The following is a 27,584-nucleotide window of genomic DNA, read 5'->3' as shown; positions in this document are numbered from 1 at the left end:
GTGTGGCGCCTGAAGGTCCTCCCTACGCCTCGCTGCTTCGACAGTTTCTGCGGGTGACCAGACCCCCGACAAGTCCAGCTCCGGTGCGCCACTCTGTGACGCACCACATCATTACAACTAGACCGCCGTGTGTCGCGTGTCCACGGCGCTTGGGCCCGGATCGCTCTGAAATCGCTCGGGAGGATTTTAACAAACTGCGCAAGCTCGGCGCCCTGAGGTCATCAAGAGCAGCTGGGTCTTACCTCTGGCACTAGTGGTCCCGTAAATCCACTCACAGGAAGTGACCCCGGCCCCTGTGGTGACTATCGGGGCCGCTGAACGCTTGGTACCGTTCCGGACCGATATCCGGTGCCTTGTCTGCAGGACTTTGCCGATCACCTCTACGGCTGCAAGTTTTTTTCCAAGCTAGATCTTGATCGCGCAAATAACCAGATCCGGTGTGGAGACCATCGGATGTGCCGAAGGACCGCCATCACAAACGCCATTTGGTCTTTTCGAGACGATCCGATTGCCATTTTGGTCTTCGAAATGCAGCCAAACCTTCCAACGATTCATGAATGAAGTGCTGCATGGAGTGCCAGGGACATTTGTCTACTTGGACTGACATTCTGGTCGCCAGCAAGTCGGATCCCGAGCATCTCGAACACCCTTTCAATATGGTCCTCGAACGACTCGACAAGTTTCGGGCTGGTCCATCGATGAAAAAAGTGTGCTCCGGGACCGGGGGAAGCTCAGTTCCATGGGCCATTAAGTCACTGAGCTCGGCGTCGCCCCCCTTCCAGACCCAAATATCTGCGGTGCAGGATTTTCGCAACCAACCACGGAGAACCAGCTCTGGTGTTTTCATCGGAATGGTGGCTTATTATCATCGTTTTGTGCCGGACGCCGCTGCTCTTCTGGCCCCACTCACCAGTCTGCTCAGCAAAACGGCTTCGAAGACGCCACTGTCCCATCACCTGGTCCGCCGACGCTGAGCAGCATTTCGTCGGATCAAGCAGCAGGTTGGCGCAGGCTACCCGACTCGCGCACCCGACCCGGGTGAACTCGTAAGTCTGCAAGTCGACGCTTTCAGCACTGGCGTTGAGCGGTTCTCCAGCAGTTCGTGGCTGGCCGTTGGGAGCCGCTGTCGTTCTTCTCGAAAGAGCTCTCAAGCCTGGCGGGGACTCGGTACAGCACCGTCGGCCGGAGGAACTGCCTTGCCGTGTACCTGGCGATCCGGCGCTTCCGGCACAGCGTCGATGGTCGGAACTTTGCCATCTTCACGGATCACCAGCCCCTGGTGTCCGTGATCGGGTCAAAACTCTGACCGTTACCTCGCCCAGGGAGATCCGGGCCACTGGACTCATCGGGCAGTTCTCCACTGACGTCAGGCACGTACCAGGGAAGGAGAACACTGTGGCTGACGCACTTTCGCGGACAATCGCCATGCAGCAGGCACCGCAGCCCCAGCTGGACGGCCTGGATAACTTGGCGGACGCTCAAGGTCAGGATGACGACCCTTCAACCTTCATGAACTCATCGCACTCGCTGGGCCCTGCGGAATGTTCCGCTTGTACAAAGTGGGCCGCAGCTCGTGGTGGATGAGTCTACGGGCAGGCCCCGGTCCCCTAGTACCAGAAAGCCTCCGTCGGCAGCCTAGTACTTCCGGCTTCTGCACGGCCTGGCACATCTGGAAGTTCGGGGCACACAAGAACTCGTCTCCCCAGCGGTTTTTGTGTGGCCCTTCTATGCGCCTAGGACATCAAGGAGCGGACACGGGTGCACCTCTGTCTCAACGTGCGAAGATTCATCGGCACACCACGGGCACCCGACACACTGTTTCACGCAACCGGACGCTCGATTTGACGCCGTCCACATTCGACATCGTCGGCCCCCGCTGCCCCCGTCGGATGGTCACACGTACCTCCCTTACGTGCATCGACCGGTTTTACCCGTGGGTAGAAGGGCAATCCCTGTGGCGGACATCCGGGCGGTCACGATGCCAGCGCCTTCGTCGCCGTCTGGGTGGCCCGGTTTGGAATTGCCGGCGCAGGTCACCACTGACCGCCGGTGCCCAGTTTGAGTCCGGCCTGTGGCAGCTCCTGTCAGCGCTTCTTGGCTGCACTAGGCATCACACCATCAGATACCACCCGCAGAGTAACGGCATGTGGAGAGGTTCCACCGACAGCTGAAGACAGCTCTGCGGGCGGCAGATGTGGCCACTCGTTGGACCAATCTCCTACCACTGGTTCTGCTGGGCGTGCGTTCAGCTCTAATACAGGACCTGGGTTGCACGTCTGCGGAGCTCGTCTACGGTACAAGACTCCGGCTTCCAGGGGAGTTCCTCAGTCACCAACCCTGCACGGTACTGCTGGACCCGGCGTCCTACGTCGACCTCCTTCGGCGAGTCACGCGGCAACTCCGCCGGTGCAGCCACACCGGCAGCCATCGACGAAAGCCTTCATTCCTGAAGACCTCTCGGTCTGCACCCATGTTTTCGTCCAGAGAGACGCCTCACGCATTCCGCTAGAGCCGCCCTACGACGGCCCATTCCACGTGTGCAGGCGGTCATCGAAGACAGTGACCATCCGGCGCAAGGACAAAGAGGAAATTGTCTGTCGATCGCGTCAAGCCAGCTTTTCTTCATCCACTACCGATCTACGAGACGCCGTCCGGGCCAGCTCGCCCGCCGGCTGCAGACGCTGTTCCTGTAGATGTCCCGCGGCTGCTGCTGTTCCCGTCGCCAGAGCGGCAAACTCAGGACGCTACCCCGTGCGTGCCTGCGCGGGACGGGATGCCTCCGGATCCCCCCGGAAGCCAGCCGCCGCCGCCGCCCAATAAACCCCAGTGCTCCTCGCCAACTGAGGACGGTACTGGGCACCCAGCTCGTCCGGCCGTCCGCACGCGCTACGGCCGCGAAGTGGTCCCCCCAGTGCGTTACGGCGTTCGACGTCACCTTGTCACCTTCCGATTGTGACACGTCTGGGGAGGGGGTGGTGTAGCGGCACGAGGTCAAAACCTAGTGTGGGCCACCAATAGGTGGCGCCAACGAGTGCTGTTGTGTGTGTGGTATTGCGCTTCGGGTGAGAACTGTGTTCGTCCCCCCAGCTTCGCTGTTCAGTTAATGCTAGTTAATGATATAAGTGATATGCCCACCACAGAACGTTCGACAGTATGACCACTGTTTGGGCGCTATTGGCATATTGAAGGCCGAAAGTAGGGAGATGTTTCCTTCTGTCAAGTGTGGTAGTCGAGCCCATCCCTATCGCCAATATACTACTTGTAAAACCTGACAGCGCGGTGCTTCTTGCTATTCGTGATCCGTCCTTCTCTGGACGCGCTTCCCTGTCTGTCAGTCCGGGCCGGCATCACCTCGATGCCGGCACCGAAGTTACAAACCGGACCAGCACGACCAACTCGGAAGTGCTAGTCCCGGCCACTCGGCCGCAACCAGCCGGTTGACAGTCCGAGTCCTGAGGTGCGGCTGATCACGCTTGTGTCGCACCGCACAGGGGGTCGGGTTGTTAACTGAAGAAAACAAAGGGCAGCTACTGCCACATTTTCTCTTTCGTCGCCGAAGACAGTGACGTGCGCGACAAAAGGGTAAATTGTGTATAAAGTGAATAATAGGACCGACTACAAAGGGACTAACGAGGTACCAGTAGCAAAACAGATTAGCGAGCACCGGCAAACAAATAAGCCATACGAACATCGACAAAAAAGTGAACAATAGGGTTAACCACGAAGTACAGTTACCCTGGCTTCTTTGGATTTCCTCTGAAGGCTCTACGCGGTTATTAACGTTATTGGGGCGCAATCTACTAACATGCCGCTGCACCCTTGATCGACCAGGGCATCTCCACGGATGCTTCTCATTCGCCCGAAGGCTTTTTGGTCGAAATTTCGCCCGAAGGAGCCATATAAGTAGACGCACTGAGACATTCGATGCTCAGCGTTGTCCACATTGGTCTTGGGCCATTTCCCTTTGATGTCAATTACGAAGGATCCTTCGCTCTTCTCGGGGTCTTCTCTTTTCACCTGTCCGGGCATTCTCGATCGCATAGGGGCCCGCCGCAATGGCCTTGCGCACTTAACATGTACTTGGAGAAGCCTGCGCTGCTGTCCAGGGCCCGATGCGTTCGTCTGCCCAGGTATTCTCCATCGCTCAGCGGCATTAACCCGTGTACTTTGATCTAGGACTCCTCCCGTTTGGTCGGAGGACCATGCGCTCTGGTCGGGGCCCCACACGTTAACCTACCGGGGCACTCTTTTGCTACTACCTGGGGCACTACGATTGGTACCACGAGTACCAATCAATACTAAAATGTCGAGATTTTGTTAGCGCCGCTGGAAGTTGGTGTTGCCAGCGCCGCATGAGCTACGTCTGTCGATGAACAGGACGGATCAGACCGGACCACGCCGAGAGACGTGCCACAGGTAACCGCCCGGCGTGTCTGTCGATGAACAGGGCGGATCAGACTGGACCATACCGAGGGACGTGCTACAGGTGGCCTTGGTGGTTGCTCTTCCATACACAAGCATGTTTGTCAAATAACCTCTCAGGATATCTGGTGGCTTCGCACGGCTGTAAACAACTCGCGCGAAACAGGCCACGCTGGAGCAAATCCTTTCCGCTTGAACTCGAGCTCCGGGGCGGCGCCAGGCACAGATAGCAGCGCGCAGCTGAGCTGAGCTGATGTAACGGTCCGGTTCGGACACTGCGCTCAGCATGAGTAGGGTGTCTTATCTTAACCGTTCAATCAAGGAACGATTAAGCTAATAACAGTCATAAGTGGCATGTGGCGCTTGATCCGCGCATGCCAGTCAAGGCAAAAACATGCGCGAAGGACCAGCCAACAAGGATGATAACAACCGAAGTGGCAGTGTATGTCATGCTAATACCCACCCAGTTTAGATCTTGCTTTAAGAAGGAAGCACATAAGAAAAATCAACCTCTTTGCAACGGCTTTAATTTTTCATAACACCGATTTCTCCCCAGCTCGGGACACCTTTAATCCGCTAGTGGGGCTGTTGACGCCGCCGCCTCCGAGCTTCCACCAAACCTGTCAGCCAGGGTCCGCAGTAGGGTTGCCTGGTTCCGAGGGCTTATATCGCCATGTTCGTCCAGAAAAGCACCAGTTTTGCCACCAAACTGACCGGGAATGGCAATTTCCAGTCCTTACCCAGTCGTCTGGCAAAGCTACATGATGCTTTTTAACATGCGTAGGGCACGTTGACAGCTCCAATATAATTGACATGCAGGCCGGTATTTATGTAAGAGAGAAATTGGCTGCAGAGGCCGCTTATACCGCTGACCGCATGGCCGAGGGTATAGGTCAAGGACTGGAGTCCCGTGGCACCAGATTCAAGTCCCTGAAAAGTGAACTGTTGGATACAGTCGCTGTTTAATGGTCAGCTGGTGAATAGCCAGAGAGGGTCAGCGCAAAAGACGGATAAAAAATCGGACACTGTTGGGTTGAAATTGCGCTTTTTGGCATGTGCTCCCGGCGCAGCCAACAATCACTTTTTAGCATGCACTCTGAGACCAAGCCACCAACGCGTCATTACATTTCTATACAAACCTTGAGGCCATAGTCCCACGAACCAAGGCGGCGCCGCAAGGGGGTGGGCAGTGGGGTGGCAGAGATGGCAATTGTCTCAACTTCGCAGGCGGGGCTGAGTATGTTTTTGCCCCTTAACACCTGGGAAGCCCCTTTGTCCAAACTGAAGTTTTTTTCAGCTACACATATGTTACCGAAACTCAGGTCAATGTGCTCCTCTTCACTTAACTAGGTGGCACAAAATCACAATCAGAATAACTTTTATTGATCAAGAAGTCAAGTTTCTCCATCTTATACACACGCAAACACACACGTACACACACACACACACACACACACACACACACACACACACACACACACACACACACACACACACACACACACACACACACACACACATATATATATATATATATATATATATAATATATATATATATATATATATATATAATACATATATGCACATATCATGGAGAGCTATGCGCAAAACAGCTGGCTTGAGAGGTCCCATTTGTGAGCCGAAAAGATCCTGCTCTGGATTAGAATGTCGCGCGCTATGTATCAGGAGGAGGTTACTGGAATGGGAGATACTGATTTAGAATACGAAGAATCGTTGCTAGATCGAGAGGCCCGGTATCAATCAAAAGGTCTGCTATTGTCAATAATCAATTGACTTTATGTGGACATTTTTAGAAATCAACGGCCTTTTTCAATGCTATCGGCAGTCGCCAAATGTCCAAGAAAATCGCCAGTTTGACGACCTGCCGTCACAACTGGCAGCCCTTCTCCGCAGGCTGCGCGCCTCAGTATAAACTTGGCCGCTCCGTGCTGCAAGCTCGCTGTTTCGTTCCTTCCCGCTCACCGTGAGTGTCAGTGTATCTGTGTTCCCTTGCTCCTTTAGCTCCTGCAAGGTATTTGAGTGCGCGCATTTGTGCCTATACGCCGTCCATAAAATACGTTGTGCACGAGTGGCGGGGCATTGATGGAGCGTCAGGGAGCTAGAAACTCATTTGAACTAGGGTGGGAGTGAAAAATTTCACCGCAAAAGGCTGTGCGGGAGTGAAAAAAATCAATTAACAAAAGGTGAAACTTATGAGCTCGTGACTGATGCTTCAGCAAACAAAGACAGTTATTTCAAGGTGGCATGGACGTAACATCCGGAACCTGACAAAACGATTTCGTTTTTTAACATCTTAGGCCATTCAAGTAAAACAGAATATATTAACACGAGCTCGGATGGGGGGGGGGGGCAAATTGACTCCCCGAGGGCTTTTCCCGAATGGTTTCTAAACGGCGCGGCGTAGCCGTGCCAAATTTTGCATGGGTTTAGAAAATCGCATAGCGGATCGTTTGACATACAAATTTTATATGTACCTTGTGAGGTCGCTGACCTATGACAGGTCAAAGTCAACCCATGGTTTCAGCGAAAGCAATTCCAGGGAATCCCTCAACCTGATCCAACAACGAAGTGTTTGACGAAGACATACTTCTCAGATATGTTTTCTTAGGCACCACAAACATTCAGTGAGTAAATTACATTGACCTTAGGTCAGGTATGAAGGCTAGACCATTGTCAAAACCAACCTGATTTATTTCTCTAGGGCTGGCTGTATGCGATAGTTTCTGGTGCTTATTTCGAATTTATTGACAGCAGGAACTGCATTATACATCTTCAATTGACTTCTTAAAGGTCAGAACAGGCCAATGACCTAAGATGACCCGGGTCAATTTTTTGTTTCAGGAACATACTGCCTAGCATAATCTTTGTCGCTTATTCAAATGCAAAACTCAGAGCGGTCTTGCATTATTTGGTCACCATGACCTTCAAAGGGTCAAACAGGGTCAATGAACTCAAATGAGCTTGTGACTCTTTACTTCGACACAGTTGATTAGGTTCTGGGAGGCGCTTTGGAAACCAGCCTGGAATTTGACCTTGTTTGACCTTTGTTGACCTGAAGATCATGACCTAGGAAGCTGAAACCTTAAACTAAATGAGTTCACGTTTAGTTCAAGACACCCTGTAAATTTGATATCTCTAGCTTTTTTAGTTCCCGAGATCTCAGAGGGAGGGTGGGGACAAATTGCCCCCCCCCCCCCCACCCGAGCGAAGGGTATCTAGCCGGCCAACCGGGCGCGTGTTAAGGCATAGTTATTTCATGACAGTATTATGAGCATAACAAACTATTGACACCAATAATTTGATGCTGCACTTTTCAATTGTCTTCCACAGCACTTTGAAAGCAAACAAAGCAAAGGAATTCAACAAGAAATTAACCACAGAAAATTCAATAAGCATAAAGCACTCAATTAAAACAGAAAACGGCAAATTCTAGTTACCAATCACGTGTTAAAAGCAGGTGAGGTAGGCAAGTACTTGGTCCACAGGAGACTTACTGGCTTCTTCCTCCTCCCCAAAAACCAAAATGTCAGGACATTTTGCATGGTCTGCTGGCAGAAGAGTCATCTCACTCACCCCCAAATATAAATATCAATCATGCCCACCAGCCTACGAGACTAAAATGCGAAACAAGTAAGAGGTGTGCATGATAAACATCTACAGAGGACAGAATTTCGCCATCAAACACTTCTGTGTTGGATGCGTCAGGTCTGCCCCAAGGCTCTGTATGGTAGCATTAGCATGGCCTTGCCAGGTAGCATGGTGAGGCAGACACTCAAAAGGCTTAGATTTATCATTATTGAGCACCGCCATGAACCAAGAGAAGGGTAGTAACCGAGGGTCTAATGGGGCAAAAATGGTGATGAAAATAAGTTTCGTGCCTCACATTGTCTCCTTTATTCCCCGTGAATTGTTCACGCTTGGGTGCATATCAAACATGTTTGGGCGGCTGGCGAATTCATCCAATTTATACATGAAATATTTACAAGTTTGCAATTGGAGCATCTTGCAGAGAAATTGGTCAAAATTTGAAGCAGCAGATGGTACCTCTTAAGTCAGTCGAAAAGGAAGGAAGAGCTAAGCGGTATCACACTCACATGATACCAAGAAAAACAAAAGTAGCTAGCTAAATATTAATACTGACACCTTTCCCCAAAATTTTGTAATCAGCTGATCTGACTTAAAATATGTTAATGGAAGTGCTCGAATGGTGATATTCATCTTGTAACTGTAATTTAGAAGACATCTCTCGAACTTTTCACTCCTTCATTTTGGAAGTGCTGCAATTTAGTGGTCAAGTTTCCTCGGGGAAAAGAGATACGTGGAGTAAAATTCTCTACCAGGCCTTGCTGGTATTTGCACCAGGCTCTGCTTTCGTGGTGTGGTGGTGAGACCAAAAAAAGATGGGGATGAGTGAAAACCTTGCATTTTGTGCACAGCTGCAGATTGTGGTGCATTTTGTAAACAAACCAAACTTTATGCGTGTAAGCGGCTGGGGTCGCTGGGATTCTTGGACTTGGAAGCAACTGGCGCCCTTGCTCTGTGCATACATAGACATGATTCAGATGTAGGTGAGGCAGGACATAGCCGTAGGTGTCCAGGTTCTGTGTAGCCTCGTTTATGCTTGGTGGTTTCAAGTCAGCTCGGTTTTGGATGACATCTGAAAACTTCAGGAAGGGAAATAGGGGTTTGACATGTGCGACTAGACAATGTCAGGCAGGAGAAATAAATTCCTCCTCATAGGGTGTTAGTTTACACCCAAAGTCAGCAATTCTAGGACACTGTGCAGCGTGATTGAAGCTCGACAGGAGGGGCTGCACGTAAAGGCCTTCGCGTGTAACATTTCCTTTGCCAATGCACGTGCCACCCATGGGACCTTGCCCGTACATACACGTTGCCCATTGGCATAAAATTGCCACCCGTATCCCACGTGTTAACATTTTTCAGCATTTTAGTTATAAGTTATGGAAAAATTTGTGCAAAGTTGGCACTCAATTTTGCTCTGGCATTGATGTGAATAGAGAAAATTATGGCTAAGAGAAGAGCAAGTGTTTTGTAGCGTTTTTTTTTAAAGAATCTACTTGATGTTTCACAAACTTTGTAATACGACCACAGGTAACGTCAAAGTAGCGAGTGCGGACGCAGGTAATGTAATGAAATATGAGCCAAGGGCGTAGTTTTGCAAAATGAATTAGGGGTGGGGTGGGGGCTGAACATTGCAAAATAACCCAACCTGCCCCGAAACATGCCAACTAACGTGCTTCTCCTGGATATTGCCGACTTTCCTCCCAAAGTAAGGGTGCCTGAAACCCAATTGGGGGGGGGGGGGCAACTGCGTAGAAAAAGCCCCAACTGCGCAGAAAACTGCATCTCTGATGTGAACCAAAGCTGGCCCGTTGCCCGCTGCACATCTGCACACTTCTTCGGTCAGGGTCCGTCTGTACGTCCGTCCATCCGACCGTCGCATCTTGCGTTACATCGTGCCTGACCGAACGTTGGGTTGCTGAATGGCGAAATTTGAGCGCGACTCGCGGACGCACGTGACGGGCTCACACAGCAAGCTCGCGAATCACTGCAGTCCGGGATTCGGGCGTGGCACGTGCCGGAAGGGCCGTTTCAGGTCATTGGTTTTGCACGGGCGGCCTGAAAATGTTCGTTCATATCCGTTCAAAACCGCGGCCATGTCTTGGTAGATAGGGCTTGGGGGGACAAGTAATTGGCACGTCTTGACGAGAAAGCGAAAGGGAATAGTGGTGCTTAAAGCATGCGATTGCACGCGCACGCACGCAGAAGCGGCAAAATGGATTTGGTCCGTTTAATTTGTTAGCATTTTGTGGCCAAGTCGGCAGGTCATAGCGGGTGGAGGCGCCGCGCCGCACACACACACACAACACACACACACACACACACACACACCACACACACACGTATGCATATCATCTATGTATAAAACTTAGTATAATATACAATAAATATACATATACATATATATGTATGCATATATATATATATATATATATATAATATAATATATATATATTATATATATATATATATATATCTCTCTCTCTCTCTCAACTCGATCATCTCTGCTCTCTTCCTCTCTCTCTCTCTCCTCTCATTCTCTCTCTCTCTCTGCCTCTCTCTCTCTATCTGTCTATCTATCTATCTATATATATATATATGTCTATATCTATATATCTATCTATCTATCTATCTATCTATCTATCTATATCTATATCTATATCTATATTTAAACATCACCACACTGGTCCCAATCTGTTCTTTAATTGTTACCCATGCATGGTTTGACATGGTGCTTTTTCTTCCACGAGATCCTGTTGCCGCGCCATAGACCGATGGACGGGTCATGTCACGCTGGTAACCGGTGCCAGCTCCGGTATCGGTGCTGCCATCTGTCGGGAGCTGGTGAAGCAGGGCATGACGGTGGTCGGTTGCGCCAGAAACGACGAACGGATCAAGGTTTGTGAGCACAGAGCAGACACTCGCTCAGTGCCGCTTTAGTTGCGAATGAAGTTTGCAAAACCACGACTGATCCATTGAAATGTGTACACACAGACGGCCAAACACAGGCATGATGTTGACTGAGTATATTAGAGAATAGTAAGAAAACTTTCTTGGTATTTTACAACAAACGTCCTTTCTTGTGCTGATTTTAGTCAAAGCGGGACGAATAGAGCCAATTGTGCGTGAACGAAGCTCAAACAATAACATTTTGCGGTATTATTTATTGCTGTCGTTTTAAGCGTGGACACCACACCCGTATTTCACTTAACTCCTTACACATCGCAGCTCGCTACCCTTCCCATACCGATGTTCGTATGGGTTTGCCCCATCCGTGACTTCCTATACGATGACGTGTTGACCACAGTAGCGACTCGGGGCGGCCGACCAGACTGCGTTCCTCGCATCCAAGTCGACTGCATTGATCTGCGAGCATGCAGAGAATGCAAACTGATGTACTGATGATATATAATAGTGGTGATGAACTGAGACAAAACTAAGCAAATTAGACCGACAAGGTGTGCAGAGGATGGGAGCTGAACACAAAGCATGGCGACTTGGCCGATTGTGACGTATAGCACCCAGCAGGTGACGTCTTGTGAAGCAAAATGACGTCACGTGTGACATATTAACATCCAACTGTTTGCTTTTGATCCGTGCTCTTACTGCTGCGGAGTTTTTATTGAAATACAGATGATTTGAAGTCTCAAACTTGAAGCGAAGAATAGCAGCTTTCCGATTCAGGAAAAATGAGGTGGGATGACCTGGAGTCATAATCGATTAAACTCGGAGATTTACAGGTCATATTAACTGCACTTGCTACATAGTCATCAGGAGCATATATATATATATATATATATATATATATATATATATATATATATATATATATATGAAGTTTAATGAGGAGTGAATTATGCCAATCAATTCAGCAAATCTATTGTTGTGCAGAAAAGACCAGTACGACTGATTGAACATTCGCATTCTCCTCATAGCTATAAACTTCACCCCAATGGTTCAGGATGTTAAAGTTGGAGGATATTGCAAAATATCAAGTGTTCAATGTCATGCATAGATTCCAAGCCAAGCTGTTCCCAGTACCCTTTCACGCTGCGTGTAAAGCCCAAGAAGACGTTCATCATAACACAAGGCAAATAAAATACCTCGATAAAACATCGCTAATCGGTAACTGTCGACGTTTTATCACTTCTCGTCTGGGACCTAAATTATGGAAGGACATGTTAGCACCTCAGTTAAGAATGTCATGTTAGCACCTGAGTACTGCGGTCGCAATTCCAGACCGTAGGGGGGGGGGAGCATCCGTGATTAGATAGATCTCTGATGTTTTGTCCGACGGGACCAATGGCGTCAGTGTTTTCCCTACAGACCCTGCAAACCGGCCGGACGGGCCGATAGCGCAGGGCCCCGTCCCCCACAAGGGACCGATCGCGCAGGGTCCCGTCCCCCACGAGGAGCCGATCGCGCAGGGTTCCGTCCCTCCCCACGAGGGGCGATCGCGCAGGGTTCCGTCCCTCCCCACGAGGGGCGATCGCTCGGGGTGGTCTCTGGCATGGATGCGCGGACCCTGCATTCATGACCGACGGGGTCGACAGCACGGGCTTTCCGGCCCATCGGAGCCACGATAGCGCTCCTTCATCACTAAGCATAACATAATGAGCCCAAGAGGGTTCTAACGCGCGTACAGCACAGTCAAAATGAAAAACATGTGTGGGTGTTTCTATCGGCGTGTGCATGCGCGTGTGCGTGAGCATGTGTGTGAACACGAGGTTGTGGGTGCGTGGGTGCGCATTTGCGTGTGTGTATGCGCGTGCGTGTGTGTGGGTGCGTGTGTGCGTGTTCGTGTGCGTTTGCGCGTCTGTGTGTACACGAGCGCGCGCGCGTGCGTTCGCTCGCGCATGTGCGTGTGCGTATGCGTGACCACCTACAGGCCAGAGGGGGCTCTCCGCAGTCAACAATGGGCCCTCCACTGGTCAGAATGAGGCCTTTGCAGGCCAGGACGGGCCCTTCACTGCTAATAATGACTTCTCTACGGGCCAGAATCAGCGCTTTACAGCCAAAAGTGAACCCTCTACAAGCCTAAATAGACCCCTGCGCATGCCAGAATGGACCCTCCACAGTCGGTAATGACCCTTCAACAAGTCAGAATGAGGGCTATACAGACCAGAATTATGAGAACTACAGTCGATATTGAATCTTGTACAGGTCTGACACTGAGTCCTCTAAACGTCATAATGGGGCCTCTACAGGTCAAAATGGAGTTTTAAAGGCTTACATAATTCCTTTGCAGTTCATAACACCCTTAACCTAGCATTTCTTTTTTTTAGCACCTAGCATTTCATTCACCCCTAACATAGCAGGATGGGCCATCCACAGGCCCTTCAAATTGGGGAGGGGGAGGGTGAGCTGTCTCACTGTCACCCCTCCCCCGGTTCCTATGTCCTAAAAGGGCTCACCTTGGGCTTTAGCTGCCTCCTCAGGCTCGAGCGCAGTTTTTACCACCGCACTTCTAACTACAATTTCTACATCTGGTGATCAGGAAATCTACTTTGGTTCAAATTTGAAGTGATTTAGCAGCAAGACTAGCGGACAGCCGATCGGATATTACAGTTTGCGGCTGAACGACTGTTTAGGACACCAGGGCAAACTAAGAGCGGTAGCTCACAAGCAAACACCAGGGCAAACTAAGAGCGGTAACTCACAGGCCAACACCAGGGCAAACTAAGAGCGGTAGCTCACAGGTAAACACCAGGGCAAACTAAGAGCGATAGCTCACAGGCAAATACCAGGGCAAACACCAGGGCAAAAAAGAGCGATAGCTCGCAGGCAAACACCAGGGTAAACTAAAAGGGATAGCTCATTGAGGCGCCAGGCGTTTGTCCATTTCATCGTTTGTGGTGGTCTGTAAGTTCGTTCGCAGTGCGTAGAGACTGTCAATGAGGCTGAGACTAGCTCGTAAAAAATCGCCACGCTGCAAATCATGGTAACCCTCGTCGCAATTCTGGTTGCGCCGCTGCATGGAAAGTTCGGATATCGTCATCTAATGCTCACAGTATGACGCCTCCTTTTCAAATTCTGGATTCTCACGCCCAATAACAAACATTCGACATGTGTACCAGGAGGGACGGGTGAAAAGGAGATGTCTGAAAATCACTGAAATACATTTGTGAGCTATATAAGCTGGAATATTTCCAATAACATTCAATGACCGCCTGCTATTTTCCTTTTGACCAGCTCCTGGTATATTACTAGATATCCGAAAAACTCACAATGTGCAAAGCCAGTAGTATGTGTCTTTTCTTAATGGATACTCTCCCTTTGTCAGATGTTGATCTGCTTGCCACATCTGACGTGATAGCAGCACTGCCATTTCTGCATAATGTCGTTGTAGCACAATCAAAGTCACTACTACCCAGAGCAATATTTTCGTCTGCTGTATTTGTTTAGGTTGTTATGCAGTTTACTGAAATCACAAGTTTGTCGTTCGATGAGTTCCACGGAGATTCAAGACTAGACATAATTTATGCTCAAGGTTGGCACAAGCGAATCAAGGCTCTCAATGTCCTCCCAATCCATGCATCTCTTGCATCGCACTTGATTGGCTAGCCGTTGCGTGCACACTGTGGGTGTTTCATGAACTTGCTTTGGTGACGTGCAGATGCAGGGAAATGCGAAGGTGCCGTAGATAATACGTGTAATATGATGTACCCGGTAATGGTGTTATTCCCGTAAAAATACCGAAGAATGATTAAATGTTCTGGCAGCCATCCGCTCTTCAATCTGCAAGACATTGTCGCCCTCGCCATGGCTCACATGAAATGCCTGGAACTTGCAAGCTATCGCATCTCCACATTGCAACACAATATTTCTGACATACATTTGCACAGTATGTCAACATGATATGACAAAACTGTGATCATATGCCTTTCTGCAGTTGGTGGGGTTGATAAGTTATCTTTTTGCAACTGGTACACAGTTGTTCGAGAAATTATTAAGGGTAAGACTTTTCCAGTGGCTTCGAATTCCTTTACAATCTAATTTAGGAGTCGGTCATGTGCCGTTCAGAGGTGTGTGAAGGCGCCGGCGCTGTCTGCACCAGCGAGCGAGGTGGTCTTCACTCGGGCCATGTGACGGGCAGGTTCCGATGACGGGGTGTGCTCCGGTCTGACCGTTGCAGGAGATGGCCGCCGAGCTGCAGGGCTGCGCCGGCTCCTTGACGGCCATGCGCTGCGATCTCAGCCAGCTGGACCAGGTCGACGCTATGTTCCGCACCATCGAGCAACAGTTCGGCGGCGAGGATGTCTTGATCAACAATGCCGACCTCAACTTCGGCCGCTGGCTGCTGGATGGTTCGGCAGAGAAATGGCGCGCCATGCTGGACGTCAACGTGCTGGCGCTCGCGCACTGCGCTCAGCTGGCCGTCAACAACATGGCCGCCTGCGAAGTTAGCGAGGCCCAGGTGATCAACATCTGCAGCCGCGCCGGACACTGCGTGGACGACTGGCCCGATCTCCACTTCTGCACGGCGACCAAGTACGCCGTGACTGCGCTGACGGAGAGCCTGCGCCAGGAGGTGGCTGCTAAGAAGATGCGGATCAGGGTCGCGGTACGTACCCGGGCCACCATGATGCATCTGTCGCTGCGGTTTTCATATTCGCACTCTGACCCTAGTACGCTGCCGTTGCATGTGTCAAGATGACGTGTGATACATTATATCTGACAAAACACAACACAAGCACGGGGGATTACGGGATGGTAGGTGGTTGGATTGGCAGATTAACCTGTAAAAGGAAACTTCGACTACGAAGTTTCGTCCAGCTTTACTCGCTGGTTGATGCCAAGGAGACGCGGTTATTATCGAATCCCTCTGGGTAAGCCTGTATGACGCATCAGAACCTGTAATCACTCTCTTACGCCTTGCAAGACACCGCATAGGTCCGTTCGTGACTGACGCCATTCCTATGCGGATGCGACGGCTGGGCTGGGGATGACACCCGGATCAGTCAACCCCGTAATAATCGTATCTTATGAGTGGGTCGGCCCACCAGCTATCTCCAACGAGCGCTCCTCTCTGAGGTAAGCGTTTGCCACTTTAGAGCAAACGAACGGCATTGCAAGGGTGACGTCTGTGAGTACAATTGGGAAGGTAATGTCACGCAAATGCCATGTCTCAGTTATTACTTAACACGCGCCCAGGTGGCCGGCTAGACACCCTTCGCTCGGGTGCGGGTGGGGGTCAATTTGCCCCTCTGAAGTCTCAGGAACTTAGAAAGCTAGAGACATCAAGTTTACAGAATGTCTTAATCTGCACGCGAACTCACTGAGGCCAAAGTTTCAGGTTCCTAGGTCATGACCTCCCGGTCAAGCAGGTCAACCAAGGTCAAGTTCCAGGTTGGTCTCCAAAGCGCCCCAGAACATAGATAGTCGTTGCTAAGCAAAAGGTCACATTCTCATTCAAGGTCAGTGACCTTGTTCGACCTTTTTGAGGCCAAGCTGACCAAAATCATACAAGATTGCTTTGAGTTTTGCATTTGGCTAAGCGACAACGATTACGCTAGGCAGTATGTTCCTAAAACAAAATGTTGACCAGGGTCATTTTAGGTCAATGATCTATTATGACCTCTAAGAAGTCCGTGGAAGATGTATAATGCGGTTTCTGCTATCAATAAACTCGAAATGAGCACCAGAAACTATCCCATACAGCAAGCCCTAGAGTAACAAAACAGGTTGGTTTTGACCTGGGTGTGACCTTCATACCTGACCTTAGGTCAATGTAATTTGCTCATTCAACTGTTGTGTTGCCTAAGAAAGCGTCCCAGAGATGTATGACTTCGTCTAACACTCCGTTGTTGGATCAGATTGAAGGATTCCCTAGAAAATACCTTCGCTGAAACCATGGCCTGACTTTGACCTGCCACAGGTCAGCGACTTTGCAAGCTACATCTAAATTTGTTATGCCAAACGATCTGCTATTCAATTGTCTAGAGCTACGCAAAATTTGGCACGGCTACGCCGCGCCGTTTGGAAACCATTCCGGAAAACCTTCGGGGGGCAATTTGACCCCCCCGGGCACGTGTTAAAGCTCTCACCTCAATAAGAACTAGGGCGCGAACGGTTGTAAAATACTTGGAAAGCTACCAAATCTTTGGCCAATTATAACCTTCAAGTACATTAAATCAAAATCGTGTGACTGCCACATGACGAGGCACTGGCCTCAAAAACATCGAATACGCATCGCAGCGTGATTTAAAGTACCATAATAGGCAAACCTCCTACGCATTACAAGGAATCGACACAGGGCCTTCTGGAAGTCTGAGTCAAGACTTGAGAAAATTACAAGACCAAAATCCTGTCCCCAGTATATTGAAAGTTTAGCTAACGCGAGGCAAACTTACCACCTGACGTCTTCGCACCATTCACACGCGTTATAGAACATCACTCTAACACACATAAGCCACGTTAACTTGCTTGAAGAAAGTGATCCATTCTACATCGACGGCTGATTTACAATTTGTGAAGAGCCTAAATGAAAGATGGTCAAGCGCTGCTAGTGACCACTCCAGGGCCATGCCATTTTGCGTACGTTGAAAGAATGGCTAGAAGTCACTGGAAACCCTTATTCAAATGCCTAAAAAGCTACAGACGGAAATCTCACGGTTTAGGACTATTACATTCCCCTACATCCGCGCAGAAATGAGGTTATGATTGGTATCATGCATTTTCAGCAAATCTCGCCCGGCCTTGTGAACACGGACATTGCCAACCGCATGTTAGCCGACAAGCAAGAGGCCTGAAAGTTGATGGAAGTGGGAATGGACCCGAGCGTTGTCGCCGACGCTGTCGTCTGTATCATGTCCGCTCCTAAGTCTGTCCGGGTACGTCATCACCGGCCTCGTACGAAGCGTCGAAAGCCAGGGACCGAGGACGGCCGGCGCCTTCGTTCATGATTCGACAGCTACGAGTGCATGGCGTTTGAGCGAATTCGAGCGGCATACATTATGTGGAAGTTCGGGTAATCGTGTAATGCACACACAATTTGCCTCATCTCCCGAGAACAACCGTACATAACTTTTCCAGGCTATATGATACAACACTCGCCTAAGCGTGTGACGCAGTTGAATATCGGATATCGATAGGGAACCGAAATGAGCAGCAGGCATGCATTTCTACAGCATAGCTCTGGTGGGGTCACATACAAAAAGAACTTTACCATTCGACAACTGAAATTTTGCATGGACTTTTGAGAAGTGATAAACATGATTTTTGTTTCAGATCGAAGATATTATGCTCAGTCCTTTCCGCAACAGCACGCAGTGAAGAATGGGGGACAAGGCAGATGGCCACGTTCATGCGCGCACGCACGTGACGCACTTTTGTATATTTAGGCGGCGGCCGTTGTGGGGTTTATCAACGAGCATTTATGGTAAAAGACCTTTGGGTAGAACTGCAGCCTGTCTGTGTTTCTCTACGGGAACGTCCAGCTCCAGTGCTGGAATCATGGGGCAGACTGTAACACCGCTACTGCTTTCACAGAACCTCACAATCGCACCTCGTTTGTAAAAAAATATATTCCAATTGATTTGTGAGCAAGGCGGTCCTCAATTACCTCAGGCTAGCAGGATTCCACGCAGATGCTACCAATCACACTGCATCCCATTCACCCAAACGAGTTGAGTTCCAACGTGGGATAACGAAAACAAAACGCTGCGGCGGTCACATCTGTGCACTTAGCAAAGGCGAACAATGCCATTTGCTCGTACTGATGTACCACTGCTACGACCAGAACCGTCCCAGGTCGACACTTCCCACCACCCTGTCACTCCTTCGATGAGTCGTACCCGTTTCGGCAATCGCCAGACAGTACCAGGGCTGAACCGCATGGGAGCAGTGTCTTCCACCGGTTCAGGGAAAGGCGGCCTATGGAGCGTCACCGCGAAGGGTCCGGACACGCACTGAGTGTGTGTGTGTGTGTGGGGGGGGGGGGGGGGGGCGCGCAAGACGAGGCCGGCGGTGGTCACAGCCGGAAGCACCCTGGACGCGCGTCTCAGAGAGACAGGTACGGTCCTCCCGCAGACGATGCTGGCCTGGCGCCCCAGCGCAGTGTGGCGATCCGTGGGTTAAGCCGGCTCAGCAGGAGCAGCAGCCTGGATCGCACCCAACAACAGCCGGTGTTAACTCACACGTCGTGTCATCCACGGCCTGAACGCAGCTGAATTCGAGACAGAAAAATCAGACGACGGCGCACCTGCACCAATGCACCTTGTCAAGTCAGGAAACTGAGCAGAAACAAGACGAGCTAGCGCAAGGGGCGAATACATATCTCATTATAAAATAGCAAGACTTTATAATACACGGTATATCCAGCATGGCACTGCCAGATAAGCGGGACGGGCTTTCCTCCCCTGAGCGCTGGGCACCACCCTGGAAGCGGTCAGATGCAAGGCCGTCACAGCGCGGCGTCTGACGCCAGGAGAAAGCCAGCGCCGCGTCGTCACGCTGTAAAGGACGGCTGCTGGCCACCCCGCACCTGTGTCTTTGAGGCCGACCCGGCACCCGTCGACGACCTCTTCCTCAGCTCAGCGGCCGGCGGCGGCGGTTGCTGCTGCTGCTGCTGCTGCTGCTGCTGCTGCTGCTGCTGCTGCAACAAGCCACAGACGGGCTCTTGAGACGCGCGCTCGCGCAGGGGTCACGCTGGCCGGTGTGCCGTATGGACCTACGAGCCAAACGCGAGTACGCTGACCCATGCGCGGTTTCCGAACAGGTGCACCCATCAAAGGAGACCCATTAATCAATTGGGGAGGGGGAGGGGGGGGGGGGGCGCACGAGTACTGATCTGCATTCCTTCGGGTGGAACACACAATTCACCCCGTCCAATTTGGCCCCCAATGGTGAATATGCCCCCCCCCCCCCCGAACCTTCTAAAGCGTCACGATGCGCATGCAGAACACTTAAAGTGAAGGCCTAAAACTACATAAATTCTAAAGGTTTCTTATATTACTCCACAGGTAAAAGGAACAAAGAAAGAGGGCAGGTCAAACTAGAACTTCACATTCATAACATATCTACTGACGCATTCCGATTTTGCTGCAATCCGCATGTTTTAATTGTACAATTAATATGTATCGTTATTTCTGGTAAAGTTTTGTATCACTGCCTGGGTGCTTTGACATCATTTAGCGCCTTTTCAAGTTTTATGGACTGCAACAAGCTGCTTTCGTTGTGTTATTCTGTTCCGATGTATTAGCTGGGAGTTAAAATAAACCGGTAGAATATAAGCACGCAAAAATGTGACGAATTTACTAGCCGCTATGCTCGGAAGAAGGCTTGAAATGTGCTGACCTCCATTTGGACGTGAATATTCAATGAAATGGCTACGGAAACCCGACAATCGACGCCCGCAACTAAGCCGCTTGTGGTAACCGTCTGACAATGATGAGCAAAACAACACTAGACATTTCGAATATATCTATCGCAGAGTGCGTTGCAGGCTGAAGCACGTCTTGCGTCTACCTGCCGAAGGTTTCCCTGGCAGTCCTTCATAGTTACGCACACCAACTTACTCTCCATGTTTCCGAAAACATGGACGTCCAACAGCGTCTAAAGTCACGTCACATCCAACCTACGTCAATTGCCGACACCCGGCTCGACCATCCGGGCCCAACAAAATGGCAATGATGTCGACAGCATTTCCCGCCGAGATAGGGCGAGGAAGCGCATTGGAGCACGAATGTTGTTTCCTATTCAGCTGGGGATACTCTATCTTTCTAACTTTGAGAAGAAAATAGGTCCAATCCAGGGAAGCCTTTTTAGCGTATTTTTGAAGCAGGTTTTCAGTTTCCATTTTCCTGCTCGGCGCCCCAAATTTGTTTTGCGAAACTATACCCGTGTGGCCGAAGTTTAATGACCGTCACACGCCACGGATCCGCCATCACAGTACTTGACCCCAGCCCACAGCACCGCTCCCAAGAGGAAAGCACCTAAGTCAAGAGGCAGATGAATCACAATCGCTGTAAGTGATCGGTAGCTTACATCAACCACGCAGCGGCACCGCAGTATTCAAGGATTCCGACAGTATTGAAGACAAATTGGAAACTTGGTCGGATTTTCGCACTGCATGTTGAAGGCAATTTATATTTTCAGAGCTTTAATTTGGGTTTTAAGAGCTACTTCGATTCTAGCACATCAATCTGGAAACATTGTTCTTGAAAAAATAAACCCATAAATATGCATATATTGTTCAAAACGTCAAAGAACCAGGACGCATATCACCAAAATAATAGCGACAATAGAATCGGGCAACCTAAAAACAAGTTCGTCTCTGGCCCGGAAACAGAGACGGATTTAATAAGCGTTCAATCTGATGAATCGAGACGCAGTCCACCGAAAAATGGCCAACCCACATGTTTGACCAAGGACGTCAATCCTCTTGCAGAATCAACTGGTGAAGCAAATTACACAATAAACTTTGGGCCCGCGCTCACTATCCTAGGAGCAAGAATAATGATGGGCTGCGGTTGCGGTTTCCACCAAAGCCAAAGGCGCTGGCCGCTGCAGATAACGCCAGGCGTTGGGCGCCAGGTGCGCGAGTACAACCGATGTGAAATAATGCCTTCGAATCTTTCGAAGCTGATTCGCATCGTTCTTTTATGGGACTGGGACGTACATACCACCAGCAAAATTTCGAGGCTGGCCTCTGAATAGCCTAACGGTTACAGCAACACGAGAATAGAGATGTTACCTTTACTTTTCCAGTCCCACCACCAGCTTCCAGCGCCATTTCGCGGTGTTGTCAATACCAACTTGTTTTTATTGTCCATCTTAATATGGTACAGGGGAAAGTTCGCTCAGACAGTCTTCTCAACGCATTTATGTCGTAAAGCGTTCAAATCTACTTTCAGATGCGTCATCGTTTTCGTCCGCCCTTTGGCCACCACCTAGTATTAGTCGAGGGGGGGGGGGGGGGGGCGGAGGCCAGACGCCGTGCGAACCTCGGAGACCGCAACGCCGGGCTCGTTTTTTGTTTTGTTTTGTTTGTTTGTTGATGGCTATCTGATCCAACTTTCCAACATCTGGCGTGAATCATTCCGCGTGGCAGGAAGCCGCCGAGCCGATGCCCGTAGCTATGGCAATCGTGGATACAACACGGCAGTCGGCACTGTCGACCCATGCTGTGTTCACCTGACGGACAAAACAGGACCCCGCTGGTGAACCGCCGAGTAGCAGCTACATGCGCCCCTTCAACAATGTCCCGGAGCGGCGGTCGAGGGCGCGGGTTGACGGCCGACCGCCGGGCTGCCTAGCGTAAGGCACGTTACCTCGGTTCGTGAGCCGGACTTGGTGCTCGTTGAAGACTTTTTGTTCAGGCCAGTAGCGCTAGGCTGGAACACGGAATACGGAACACGGTGTAGATCATACAAAAACGGCGATTCTGGGTGCTCATTGTTGTGGTTCATATTGTAACAGACACCATCAACTTAACCGCATTTTATCGGCATCTGCCGGGACCGTGTCGATCCAGTCTACACGTATTAAGTACGTTGGACATGTACATGCATACTCACGATCTATACATACAACAAGGGGAAAGACATCAACAGCAAAATCAACGGGCCGCAGGAGCACGACACCAGTCAGTCTGCGGTGCTGCGGGCGCTCACTCAGCCCCCCCCCCCCCCCCCCCCCCCCCGGTACACTGCTGGTCTCTCGAGTAAGTCCCAGCCGTCACAGATTGCTACGCAACCCTGCCCGAGTGAACACAAGCCTTTTGTCACAGCAGCGAACCAGCACATTTTGTTTTAGTCCGGTCGCAGCAGAAGCCGCGACAAAGCGCGCCGGATATGCTGAGCAGCTAGGGTCGGCAGCGCCCAGTGGGTCAATGCGAGCGGCGTCTGACCTGGGGCGTGGGGTCGGCGCTGGTGGCGTCCAGGGCGATCTCGTCCTGCACCTCCGACATGATCTCCGTGAAGAGCACGTCCCACACCCAGGGCTTGTCCGGCTGCGGAGAGGTCAGGGAGCGCGTCACACCCTCACGGACGAGAGGACCAGGGGCCCGTCATACTCCCACGGACGAAAGGACCAGGGGCGCGTCACACCCTCACGGACGAGAGGACCAGGAGCACGTCACGCACCTACGGACGAGAGGACCAGGGGCGCGTCACACCCTCACGGACGAGAGGACCAGGGACGCGTTATACCCTCACGGACGAGAGGACCAGGGGCGCGTCACGCACCTACGGACGAGAGGACCAGGGGCCCGTCACGCTCCTACGGACGAGGGGACCAGGGGCGCATCACACCCCCACGGACGAGAGGACCAGGGACGCGCCACTCTCCCACGGACGAGAGGACCAGGGGCGCGTCATACTCCCACGGACGAGAGGACCAGGGGCCCGTCACGCTCCTACGGACGAGAGGACCAGGAGCCCGTCATACTCCCACGGACCGACACCAAGAAGCAGGCCGGCCACCAGACGGTCAGCAGACGCGGGGGGCACACCTCGGCACAGGGCAGGAAGACCCCGCTCACCGCAGACCGCTGACGGGTGCAGAGGGGGCCTCTGGCCGAGCTAAGCGCCTGGTCATGGCCGAGCTAAGCGCCTGCGGCCGGTCATTGGGAATAGTGCTGCGTCAGAACAGCATCGAAAACAAGCTACGAATACGTTGTTTGGAGAAAGTTTCACGAAATCCTGACGAAATACCCGACAACGTGATTCCTTAGCAACAGTTGCGAAAGCGAGGCTTTTCAATAACATTTCGCGAGCACGTTATCTGTGGTGCAGGCCCCATGCTAGATGCGCCCCTGCAGCGCTCCCGCCTCCCCCTCCCCTCCCCACTGGAACACTGGCCTGTTCTATGGTAACGCTGCACGAACAGCCAACGACAGCTGCGGTCGCGCCGGCCGAGCGCCAACTATGGCAGCCGCCAGCTGCTGCACAGCAGCTGACCTCGGCCACGTCGCGCGCCTCCTGCAGACAGCGTGTCAGCAGCTGAAGGTCCACCTCGTCCAGCGTCATGAACGCCGGCTTCTTCTCCAGGTCCGCGTTCAGTTCTTGCATCGTGGCCACGCGGTTGACAGGCGCTCTGAAGGTGACAGACGCATGACGACGTTGTAGCATTGTGTTAATTTGGCAGCAGCACCTGCACGTGTTTCGAGAGGTGCAATGGGGTTTCCCGCAAACCAGATGAGGCCTTCTGCGCAACTCCAGTCCCGCTGCCACTGCATCCATCACATAACGGCAAAAACTGCGGAGCAACGATCTGGATGTTTCGGGATAACCTTCTGTGATCTGGATGGGGCCTCCCGTGATCTGTGTGGGAAAAGCAACGCAATTGATTGGAGCAAATACACGTGTGGCACAAAAACATTTGACATTTCATTGACCAAGTTGTTTGCAGAGGGGGGGGGGGGGGGGGCACGCTTACGTGGGAGCAGGCGCCACCTGTAGCGTCAGGTCCTCCTCCTGCACCTCGTCCAGGTCCGGGATCATGGGGATGTCGGCCGCGTCGTCATCGTCCCAGGTGGTGAGACGCGGCTGCAGTTCCGTCTTACTGTCCACCGAGCTGGGGCACACGCAATGTTAGGGCTCGGTTCCGACACAGCGGCAGCACCAGCGGCAGCTCCCGTCCCGGCTCTCGTGCGCAATGTCAGGGCTCGGCTCAAGCACAGCGGCATCACCAGCGGCAGATCCCGTCCCGGATCTCGTGCGCACTGTCAGGTCCCGGCTCCGACACGGCGGCAGCACCACCGGCCGCTCCCATCCCGGCTCTCGTGCGCACTGTCATGTCCCGGCTCCGACACGGCGGCGGCATCGCCGGCCGCTCCCGCACCGGCTCCCATGCGCACTGTCAAGTCCCGGCTCCGGCACGACGGCAGCGCCACCGGCCGCTCCCGTCCCGGCTCCCATCACGCACCGTTTCACGGTGACGATAAAACGCGTTCGCCACATCGCGTTACATAAGCAGGATTGAACCGGCTTGGGCACTTTTTGTCCGTTTGAGCTTTGCAGCGTTAACAGTAATTAAAAAGGCCATGCAATCAAACTCATCACGAGAAGACATAACTGGATGGTTGGCAATGAAAGGTTTGGAACCTGTGGGCCCCGAGTAACAATCTCTGGCTCGTCAGCGGGAAAGAAGCCAACGTAGGAAACATCTTCTATCGATATCTAGGGAGTACCCCTAAGCTGAAGTGGCCCACGTGAGCAAAAGTGATGTAGCGCATAAGCCTCCACGCAGGATGCACGAGCCTCCAAAATTGAGATACGTAGGCGCGTGCCGTGCCCAACAGCCTATAAGCACCTACATTTGGCAGACCGCATGACTGCGCCCAAACTTGGGCGCTGGATGACTAGCGGGCACCTCAATCTCTCTGGCTCCAGTCTTGCTGAACCACAGTGTGCCAGTCAGACAATTTAACGGACTCATGCCCTTATGACAAATGCCATTTAAACACATCCACAGGCATCCCACGACGACGATGTGGGCTGGCAAAGGACGGTGGTAAAAAGACCGATGGGTGCTGCATGGCGGGCTAAAGCAATGTGACACCATGGAGGCACCAACGAACGGAAGAGAACGAGCATGCCCCGCCGCAGTGCGACATACGTGCAGCAGCAGGGCCTGCAGTAGTGCGCCACACGCGCAGCAGCAGGGTCTGCAGCGGTACGACACACGCGCAGCAGCATGCCCCGCCGCAGTACGACACACGCGCAGCAGCAGGGTCTGCAGCAGTGCGACACACGCGCAACAGCAGGGCCTGCAGCAGCACGACACACGCGCAGCAGCATGCCCCGCCGCAGTACGACACACGCGCAGCAACAGGGCCTGCAGCAGTGCGACACACGCGCAGCAGCAGGGCCTGCAGCAGTACAACACACGCGCAGCAGCAGGGCCTGCAGCAGTGCGACACACGCGCAGCAGCATGGCTCGTCGCGACTACTCACCCGGTAGGGGTAGATTCGTCGAAACCAGCTCTCTGGCGGCGGCCGGGCGGGCCCCGTGGCGGACCCTGCGGTGGTCCCCGTGGTGGTCCCTGCGGTGGGCCTTGTGGAGGCCCCTGCGGCGGGCCCTGCGGCGGGCCCTGCGGCGGGCCCTGCGGCGGACCCTGTGGCGGGGCCTGTGGCGGGGCCTGCGGGCGAGCGGCAGCTGGAGGCGCTCCCTCCGCGGCCTCCGCGGCGTGCTTCTTTTTCTTCTTCCCCATGTCGCCACAGCTCTGCAGAAGAAGGCGCCTGTTGCACTCCCCATGCACATGGTGTACGCTTGGTACCCACCCGCTCTTTGCTCAACCTTCCGCTCCCACCACGGCGGGATTGGATAAAGCCCTGTCATGAGCTAGTGCAAATAATCCGTTTGAAGTGAATTTTTGTCCCAGAGTGTCATACTTCATCGCTGATTAGTCACACACTGCGCACAAATGGCACAAATACCATTAAATCTCTTCCAGGATATTTACAGACTATTACTTTAAGGTATTCAGGGCATGGCGAAGGTATGACCTGAATAAAGACGCACTACGTAAAAAAGTCGTCGCTGTCCTATCTACTTCGATTGGCGTGAACACTAGACCCAACGTGTGGCGGGAGACGCCGGAAAGGGAAAGGGATTGGACGGATCAACATTCGTGTCCGGCGCTGAAAACCATTGGCGAAATTCGTAACGCCTCAGCTGCGAATATTGAAGCTCATAGTCAGCTGGAACCTAGTCAGAGAAATGGAGGGGGAGGGGAAGGAGACATACTTGTAACGGAGGTCGGGGCGGACAGGAAACATTCCAAGCTCGCCCCCCCCCCCCCCAACGTATTGCTTTTAGCTTTTGGGCTGACATGTATGTGAGCGGGGGGGGGGGGGAGGGAACTGGAAATTAGGACGGGGAGTGAGCTGTGCGCAACACTCCCTTACATGCAAAGCCACACCCATGTTTGCCGGCGCGAGCTTGAACGGCACAATCGCGGCGTAGTCTTGTAAACTGATTGCGTGTGGGAAGGGGGGGGGGAAGGGCTGAACACTGAAAAATATCGCAACTCGCTATAAGATACCCCGACGAACAGAGTTTCCATTGGATTTGGCCCACTTTCCTCTGAGTTTCAGAGCTGGAGGGCTCCAGTCCCCCTCAAAATGAAAAGGAAACTTCACGCCTGGGATCAATGTTAAATCCTGGACAGTCCACCGCTCTTACAACCCGAGCTCTTGGAGCCCTGTCCCGGGCGCGCAAATTCTCCCCAAGCAACATACATTAACCAATATCTGGTATAATAATTACCAGATATCCAACAAGCCTGCGAACCCAAAACACGCCCAACACACAACAGTACACAACATACAAGTATACCCTTGAAATGACTACGATAGCTGCTTAGGAAAGGCCAAGTGCTTTTTTAATCACGTGCCTAGGTCAGTATAATGCAAAAAGACTGATGTTTTTGCCATTCAAAGAAAACAACTGTAGAGTGGTCAAAATGCAACTCAAGCATTAAATATTATTAAAATCGAACAAGGTAAAAAACTGATTACCTAGGGTCAACAACCTATAATTATTCCACAACATTCATTGAAGACATATATGACGATTATGCGACGAACTACAAAAACAGTTCTGCTTGCT

The 27,584-nt window shown here is 51.8% G+C and overlaps 2 protein-coding genes across 2 annotated transcripts; one reads left to right on the top strand and one right to left on the bottom strand.

Annotated features, from left to right (window-relative positions):
- The first annotated feature begins 1,425 nt into the window (after window positions 1-1,425).
- Window positions 1,426-17,779, top strand: LOC119107105 (dehydrogenase/reductase SDR family member 11-like). Its single transcript, XM_037230480.1, has 4 exons — window positions 1,426-1,483; window positions 10,798-10,925; window positions 15,163-15,591; window positions 17,711-17,779. The coding sequence occupies exons 1-4, from the start codon at window positions 1,426-1,428 to the stop codon at window positions 17,777-17,779; spliced, it is 684 nt and encodes a 227-aa protein (XP_037086375.1).
- Window positions 17,780-18,994: 1,215 nt separating this feature from the next.
- LOC119111832 (intraflagellar transport protein 43 homolog A) lies at window positions 18,995-25,950 on the bottom strand (the record flags this gene model as incomplete). The annotated part of the gene is made up of 7 exons (XM_037235669.1): window positions 18,995-19,129; window positions 19,513-19,623; window positions 22,301-22,363; window positions 22,879-22,980; window positions 23,930-24,065; window positions 24,408-24,545; window positions 25,928-25,950. Coding segments are annotated over 7 exons (600 nt in total), but the record flags the coding sequence as incomplete, so codon positions are not given.
- Window positions 25,951-27,584: the final 1,634 nt, after the last annotated feature.

The sequence above is a fragment of the Pollicipes pollicipes genome, unplaced genomic scaffold (assembly GCF_011947565.3).
Source record: "Pollicipes pollicipes isolate AB1234 unplaced genomic scaffold, Ppol_2.1 Scaffold_2555;HRSCAF=2994_pilon_pilon_pilon, whole genome shotgun sequence".
NCBI classification, from domain to species: Eukaryota; Metazoa; Arthropoda; class Thecostraca; order Pollicipedomorpha; family Pollicipedidae; genus Pollicipes; species Pollicipes pollicipes.
Note: the sequence above shows the minus strand (reverse complement) of the source record. Positions and strands in the feature narration are given on the sequence as shown.

Bases quoted from the DNA above. Each gene is read 5' to 3' on its own strand.
- LOC119107105 (XM_037230480.1), top strand. From the start codon at position 1,426: ATGCAGCAGGCACCGCAGCCCCAGCTGGACGGCCTGGATAACTTGGCG. The intron at 1,484-10,797 runs GTCAGGATGACG...GCCGCGCCATAG, and splicing joins TAACTTGGCGGACGCTCAAG to ACCGATGGACGGGTCATGTC. The intron at 15,592-17,710 runs GTACGTACCCGG...ATGCATTTTCAG, and splicing joins AGATGCGGATCAGGGTCGCG to CAAATCTCGCCCGGCCTTGT.